The sequence below is a fragment of the Trachymyrmex septentrionalis genome, unplaced genomic scaffold (genome assembly GCF_001594115.1).
Source record: "Trachymyrmex septentrionalis isolate Tsep2-gDNA-1 unplaced genomic scaffold, Tsep1.0 scaffold66, whole genome shotgun sequence".
In the NCBI taxonomy this organism is placed as follows: domain Eukaryota; kingdom Metazoa; phylum Arthropoda; class Insecta; order Hymenoptera; family Formicidae; genus Trachymyrmex; species Trachymyrmex septentrionalis.
In genome coordinates, this window is record NW_017305843.1 from 1736926 (window position 1) to 1745508 (window position 8583).

Genomic DNA, 8583 nt, shown 5'->3' on the forward strand with positions numbered 1-8583 from the left:
AAAAATGTTTTTTTAAATAAGAAAAATCTTCAGGAAACGTTGTTATCTCCAATTATAACAATTAATATACTCACAAGTGTTACACTTTCTGGATCTTTGAATTCCACATAGGCAATACCTTTGAATCTTCGAGTTTTGTTGCATGTGATAAGTCTGACGTCCTGTACCTTGCCAACGCTTGAAAAGAATTCTTCTAAATCACGCGCACGAATTCGTTGACTTAACTGCATACAAAAGACAGTCCGAGCATCTCGCTCCTCTGGTGTCAATTCATCGTTTCTAAAGGCAAATGTTATAATCAGTAAATATTAAAAAGACAAAGTACATTAAAAATTTTTTTAATTCTAATTTCTAAATTTGATATTGTAGCACATTAATTTCTGTTATTAATTTCTGTTACTTGCAATAGTAACAAGCAGTAATAACAAATCCGAATTTAATATTCATATTGATCTAGCATAAATATATCCCCCCCAAAATCACAGATTGCAATTCCATGACTGGGTCTAGTCAATTATGCATTTTAAATATTTTTTATGACTATAGATAAGAAAATAAAAATAAATATCTTATATTGCTTAATTCCTAAGCGATTACATAAATTTTAATATACAACTTATGATTAATATCTCCCATTAATTCAAATTAAATTTTTATTTTTATATTTCACTCTAGAATTATACTATAACCACAAAAAAATTACTTTTATATTTAATTATTCTGCTGTTTTTATATTAACTATATAAAACAAATCTAAAATTTATATAAATGTACATAGTTTTTGTTGTAAAAGAAATTTAATTAAATAGAAAAATTTACATAATATTTAAGTAAAATTAAACATTTTAATTTTACTTAATTTTATATGAAAGAATAGCAGTCTCACAGAATAGATTAGCTAATTAAATGAAGAATGCTACTGCCATATATTTTGATATATAGCAGTAGCATTCTTCATTTAATTTCGACAAAAAAAATAAAAAAATCTACTAATTAGATTTTACTACTAGAATCTATTTAGATTAGTATGAAAATCTTACAAACATAATACTTACATTCCTAACGGGCTGTGACCTTTACCGAAGGGCGGTCGGGCTCTAGGTAAGGTCAGCGGTGTCAGCGATCTCTTCCTCCTTCTGTCTCTATCCCGATCTCTGTCTCGCCTGTCCCTGTCCCGATCACTGTCACGATCTCTTTCCCGATCTCGTCTTTCGCGCGATCTGGATCTGCGCCGACGGTCGCGGTCGCGATCGCGATCTCTGTCCCGATCGCGGTCCCGATCTCTGTCTCTCTCGCGATCCCGTCGATCTTTGTCTCGGCGATCGCGATCTCTGGATCGTGAACGTGAACGCGAGCGATGTTTGCTTTTCCTACGAAAGAAAAATACTTCAATTAAAAAGGTTCACTCGAAACAAAACGAAGTGAATATTCCTTTAAATAATTAAGGTGAACCTTTTAAGTATCAAGATGGAAATCAAGATAGCCACGCGTATATGAAATCGCTATTATATGTATATATATTTTTACATATATAGTATATTAAAGTTATATTTTAATTTTTTAATGTACTCAGCTTGTATTAAACGAAAAAGAATAGTTTCCATTTCAAAGCTAAAACGTTTAAGTTTCAAAAAAAAAATAAAAAAATAAAAAAAACACTAAAAATGTAAAATTATCAAGATCGAAGGCTAAAATCATTCTATTGGAAATCCCTACATATACGAAATTCTAATCTTTAATGAACTCTAACATCTGTATCGATGTTTTATAATCATTATAGAAGTATATTATATGTATGGGATATATCGTTAAATGCTTCGGTTAAAGAAAATATAACATTTTTTTTATAAGTAATTTAAATAAATGTGTAATAGTAAAACAACATGAGTACACTGAGATGCTGGAAAATGCATTCTTAGTTCTACAGCATTCGATTCAGTTATAAAAAGAAAATTACATTATTGAATTTTGTTATTATTTTTTAATATCGAGTTTTCTATAACTCAATTATTAAGACAGCACAATGCAACTTTGTAATGATTTTATTTCATTACTTGTATACGATTTTATTTCATCTTTTTTTATTTATAAGGATACATATCGATTTCGCGAAAGGAGAATCTGTAGTACAGATATTCTTCCTATATACTTACCATCATCGGGTTTAACCTTTGGAATTATGAAATTAACCGGCATTTACTAATTGTATGGGGTCTATAACAAAGAGAATAAATCTTCAGATGGGTCTGTTAGGCAAGTGTCTAATGCTGCTTCAATTATGGCGTAAAGATATGAAGGCGTTGCGGGAAATAACGGTATAGCCTTTTTTTATTTATTCTAATTTGAATCGACAGTGTACTGACGGTGTATCGGGATTAACAACATACTGACATAATATTCAAATAATAGTCACAATGAACTTTTCGAAAATTTTAACAACCTAATCGTAATAATTATTTCGCGTTGCAACAAAGTACACGCAGAAAAATACAAAAAAAAATTAAGTGAAATAATTTTTCACAGCCCAAATTTTTTCGTGTTCCTCATTTAAGTAAATTTTCAAATAAATTAGAAAACTTAAGTTCTTTTATTCATAATTAATATTATTCTATTATCATTGATCCTTTATTACTAACGCGTCATATAGTCAATGCTATGATTCAGATGTATTAATTCATAAAAAAAATCATTCATTTTGAAAGTGACCCAAGTAAAGTCTCAAAACACGAGAAAATAAAAATAAAATGATAGCAAGTCGACGTCTTTTAACAAGATCTCCAAATTCGAGTAAGCTTTAATGCGGGATGTAGGGTCACCTAGTCTTTCTTAGCTTTAAAGTTAGATACAAGGATCGTGCAATTAAATCCTCATCTACAGTCTCCACTTAATTTATAAATATAGCCAAGTAATGCAAGAAAAGTTTCTACTCACCCAGATGATTTGCGACTAGACCCATTCTCCTTGGAGGACTTGTCTTTGGAAGAGGAGTCCTGCTCCTACGAACAGCAAACAGTTGAATGCCATGCCAGCCAGCCGATGTGGCAGGGACGCGCGAACAAGGGGACAAAAAGCAAATCGTAAAACGTTAGTAAATTTCATAATGACAGTCTTTTCACTATAAATATGTATAAATATAATAATAACATTATATATATCTTTATATTTTCTCATTTATATTTATTGTTTTCTTGTCAAATGTCAAATTTAACGAGAATTACGAGATAATGTTTTCTTTTTCGTATCGCCTGTCAGTACTTATGGTAGCAACCTTCCCTTGCTGAGGAAAAGCAATGCTTTTTTTTATGCTGGATGACAGAGACAGACGTCGGCGTCAATTCTCGTGCTCTTTCTCATCTTTTCTGTTCGTTTTATTTCCAGAACTCTATGGGTCTCCGAGAGCGCTGAAGGAGGGGAAGGTACAAGAAGAGAAGAGAGAGCGAGCGTGAGATAGAGAGCGTGTAAAAAAGAGAAAGAGAGAAAAAGACAGACGGGGTGAGCATAGCGATGCGACACGGTCGCATGCACCTGGCTCAAACTTACCAATCGTTTTATCGGGTATTAGGAAAGCATTGCAATCTTGGGTTGAGCATGCCTTGGTGTTTAAACTACCAATGGCCAACCACACATCCTTTTTCTTCTGCAAAAGAGAGCCCTCATCAAAGACAGCACGATTTCAAAAAGGTTGTAAACGCGAGAGACGCGAGCGAGCACTCCTAATCGCTAGCCTACGATTACCAGCGCGTACTTGCTGATTAGGGAGTGTGTCTCTCGTTAATCAGGGATCGTTTTACACTGCCGTTCTTTTTACATCCCCTCCCCCTTCTTCTAACATGAGCAAAAGATCGACCCGTAAGCATTCTGCACGACCCACACAAACCCGCGATCCGGCTGAGTCCAGAAAATGTTTCTTTCATTTTTGTAATAATGCAATTTACATCGCAATTCAAGGACAATTTAATACATAACAGAGCACAAACAACTGATATGTTTTCTTTTACAATCCCGACAATGATTCATTTAATTAAAATTTAAATTTTATTTAAAATACAAAGGCTGCGTTCGGAGACTTCATATTCGGCTCTATTTGGGTCATTCTATCTCCATCGTTTGAATATAAAACAAGGATAGAATGACACGTAGTGTTAATAATATCTCCATGAACGCACACGAAGTATTCTGATGAAGAACATAAGCAAATTCTTGAAACATTTTCTTAAATAAATTTAAATATCTTATTTTGCAAACCAATTTACTATAATTTTACGTGATCATTTGCAAACTTGAAACATAAAACAGGATGTTTACAAAGTTCCTATCCGATTTCTAAGAGACAAACCAGTTTTACAAAAAGTGACATAGATACATAACACCATTACATGAAAACTTTTAATGCATTATTATCAAATTACTGCGCATTAAATATTTATCATTTATTTATACATATTGTATTGTAAAAAATTGAAGTTTTCTACATGTAGACATAGATATATAACTCATATATCCAAGCTACACTCAGAATTGATTAATAAGATGGATACGCACTTTGTAAACAATTTGGGAACATTAAATTTAATAGAGAATAATACGCTAAGAACAAGGTAAGAATTTCGGAAGCCTGACGTGTCTTCTGTCGCACTGCAATTAAGTGTTGTAATACCTGATGATGTCACTACCTAGAAGGGAAATTGCTATCATTACAAATTGTATAAAAACAATGGGTAGGGTTTAGATATTTTGTAAAATGAGCTCGTTCACAAGTAAAACGCGTTTTCCCTAGCAAAACATCTGACAACGATAATAATATTTTAATGTGACCATATTTGTACTTTACAACTTTGCAATAAAAACAAAGAAAATGTTAGGTTTTGTACAAATGGAGAGAAGTATTCAAGCAAAAGTAATGTAATAGTGAATTAGTGAAAATAAACGAAAGTAACATTGCAAATATTTTAAACTTATAAATTACAGTTTATTCAACAAGTTCTACTTGTGTCTGATAATGTTTTAATTAAATATTTAATCTTTACATAAGATAATTATGTAAAAATAAGATTAATAATTACAATAATTTATATATTAAACATAAGAAATCAAGATATACATAAGACCGCTTGAATACAGAAAAAAAATTTTGTAAAACTAATTTTCAAATATTATATATCCGAATATTATCAGTGTTATTAAACATAAAATACCCTTCTATTTCTTATATAACATGTCTTAAAGATAAGATAAATTTGATCTTCTTAAAATATTATGTTATTCAAGAAGTATTATATTGCATCAAAAAATGCAAGAACAATTTCATTCATCCAATAAGTGCAAACATTTTACCAGATCAACTTTATATCATCTATATCCATTTTTTACTCGCATAGTACGCTTAAATCCACGAGTACACAAATTCATGAATCCCTATACACTTGAGATAGATTCTTAAACCCACAAGTATCAAAATTCATGCCTAGGACCAAAGATCCTTCGGTACATATGCTTTGGCAAATTTTCAATCACACACTCTTACATTTATTCATTCATTTACACATTCATTCAACTTTTATTCGCGTAAGCTTGTGGCGCAAAGATCTCAGGGGGACTCTTTTCTAACAGTACCGATGTTGTTACCACGTGCACAAACAGCATGAAGCTTCCCATGGATTATCACGAGTTATCATTATCACTGTCGGAATCGCCTCCATTCAACAATGTATTGCCATAACAGCAACGCGTGTAATCTCCATTTTAATTTTATGAAACCTTATACCTTTTGTAAGAAAAAAATATAAAAAAAACATTTAAAAAACGGAGTGACTAGAAAGAAGGAAAGAGACAGGAAAAAAAAGTAGAGAATGATGTTAGATGATTGCTGTTTCTTAATACCTCGTAGTTTCATGTGCAAGGAACTCGCTGGCGCACATCCTATGAGCGCAAGGGTACATGTAACGTACCATCTATAAGTACAGAAAACGGAGGTGTTGATCAATAGTTGGTATATCAGAGACAAGGGCGTACTTTGTCTACATATATATATATATATACTTGTATAAAACTATCCATATATCACACACATAGAAATAGAGAATATATATAAAATAATAGAGCGAGAGATAGCGGGATGGAGGAGAGTGGTAAGTTCCCTTTCTCTCATAAGGCGGCGAGTGTATATATTAGAAAAAAATATATAAAAAAAAAAGAGAGAAAAGGAGATACGTCTCGCCATCCAGTACTTACAATGAGAAGCACGAGTGTGAACGAGACGGAAACGGCGGCAATCCAGAGATCAAATGAGAGAAAGAGATAGAAAGAAAAAAAAGGAAAATAAAAAAAATGAGATCGATATAAAGTTAACAGAAAAGCAAGGCTTACCCCTTTCTTGTACGGCGCCTCCAACATCGCCTCGACATCCAAATCCTCCGCCATTACGCGAGTCGGGGAGCTCTCTGAAACGCCACGCATTAGCAGACCACGAAGTTTCACGCTGCTTGCGGACAAGAGAAGAGAGATATGTGAATTACGGACGGTTCTTGGTACTGAGCTATCGGCTACAAGCTACAACGTACAGACGACAAGCGCTCGAAATAAGAGCGAACTACGATCCAGATTAACACCGCAAGAATTGTTCGTTACACGACAACGACAGTGAGCGAAAGGTCCAAGACAAGATGGCCGATACCGGATATGATAGATATTCCACTTCCGCGCCTAACGCCTCCACAGGAAGTGACGCTCATCACTACGTGAATCGTTTAGCAGCCGTTTGTTTGGCCATCGACAAGATACGATCAGACAGGCTTGTATTTCAAAATTCCATAGACATAGACCGGTATTCAGGACCAGTTTCCAACGCCAGTTACTTTATCCGCCAATTAATTAGATTCAATTTGATTGAAAAACTGTATTTCTTATTCAAAATTTTGAACTGAACAGTATTCATAATGTACAGAAAAAGCTAATATTATTTTTAGATTAAAAGGCATAGAGATATGCTCCATGCAATTCCTATAAATGAATAAAAATGCATTCAAGATGAAAAGCATTCATTTTAAGCAAAATTATATGCAGTTGTACGTACAGTATTTTTTTTTATTTTGCATTATAATTATGAATCCATTTCTTTTAGTTTTAATACATTTAGGTTAATGTACAAACGACTTAGAGAGAGAGAGAGAGAGAGAGAGAGAAAGAGAGAGAGAGCGGAAAAATAAAGAGCAATTGAGAAAAAATTTTAGATGGCGTTACTAGGCAATTTACTTATTTCGTGCATGCGCATTCCATTTTGGCCAACACTAACATCAAGAGTACCAACGGAGAGTTGCGCTACTGTATTACTGTGACTCTAGTGTAAGACATTATTTAAGACAGTTTGAAAATAAAAACAAACTATAAATATCGCTCCATGTTTAACGTTTGGCAGCCTTAAAGGCGCATTTTTACGAACTGCTCAAACTGGCCATTTCAGCGACAAAAAAAGATGACGACTTTTATCGCAAAACTATTACAGCGACAATTTTATACATGAAAAAAGACAAAAAGTGTTAAATTTGACATTTAAGCGACAGATTCGATATGTTGTTCGTATTTTTTATGTATTATTTGCGATATTAATACGCTGAATTAAACAATTAGATTATTCTGATTGCACATCGAATTCTCTCTATCTGGATCAACAATAAAAAAAGAATAAATTAGGTTATGTAGTCAACCAAGTAAATTAAATTAAATTAAAGTCAACCAACAAGTAAATTAGGTTATCGCAGTCAACGGTGCATTCAGAACGACAACCGCTCACTAAGCGCTCAGTCAGCTCTTTTATTTGATTGGTCTATATTTTAGGATCTAATGGAATATGCCAAGATGAAAGAACTCAATTGAACGCTCAGTGAGCGGTTGACGTTCTGGATGTACCCAATGGTGGTTAACACGGTCGATACAGTATGTCAGCACTGTCAATAGCGTTTGAGCGTTTAGCGCTTAACGTATTGAAATTGTTCAAACTACAAAATTTTAGCTACTGGACGAGCGACAAATTTGTTGCTCCAATTGTTTATTTTAGCAGCTCGTGAAAATTTAATTTTATGCTCGTTTCCACCAATGTAGATTAACTTTAAATGATCATTAGTCTCTTATTGTCATTCAGAGACGGCGGAGATTCAAGCCGGTATTTATAGTCAGATCTTATATTTAAAATTGTCTTACATACAGTCTTAAGATATCATGAACCAATCAAAAGGCCGCATTAGCGGCTTAAGACATTACTTAAGACGGTCTTAAAATAAGAACCGATCGGCCTCAGAGAGAGATGCTTGCAAACTGCACACACCATGTTATCATTGTTATCCCTTCCACCGTGACCTTAAGCCTGTCCACAATGCTAAAAATCGGTCCGAGACCTTGGATGAAGAAAGAATTGACCAATCGCAATGGTCATATGATAAAATTGTTTAAATGTGATTTGTTAATTTTTTTCTCTGTTCGAGATCTCAAATCGATTTCTAGCGAACATCGGGCTTTAGGCATTAACCGTATATAGAGATTCTCAAGGGAAAAGACCGCAGCACAGACTTTTGCATAACGCATAATGCA

General features: G+C 33.5%; 1 protein-coding gene across 2 annotated transcripts in view; it reads right to left on the reverse strand.

The window, feature by feature from the left end:
* Nucleotides 1-6688, reverse strand: part of LOC108753213 (RNA-binding protein 39) — a 9599-nt gene extending 2911 nt beyond the window's left edge. The window contains exons 1-5 of one of the 2 annotated variants that reach the window (XM_018494610.1): nucleotides 6561-6688; nucleotides 6367-6478; nucleotides 2932-2996; nucleotides 1056-1370; nucleotides 75-279 (exon numbers count right to left, since the gene is read on the reverse strand). In XM_018494610.1, coding sequence (XP_018350112.1) covers nucleotides 75-279; nucleotides 1056-1370; nucleotides 2932-2996; nucleotides 6367-6456 — 675 coding nt within the window. In that variant the 5' untranslated portion in view covers nucleotides 6457-6478; nucleotides 6561-6688. Of the gene's footprint in view, nucleotides 1-74; nucleotides 280-1055; nucleotides 1371-2931; nucleotides 2997-6366; nucleotides 6479-6560 lie in introns of those variants that run through there. The other variant, XM_018494611.1, reaches the window with a different exon arrangement.
* Nucleotides 6689-8583: the final 1895 nt, after the last annotated feature.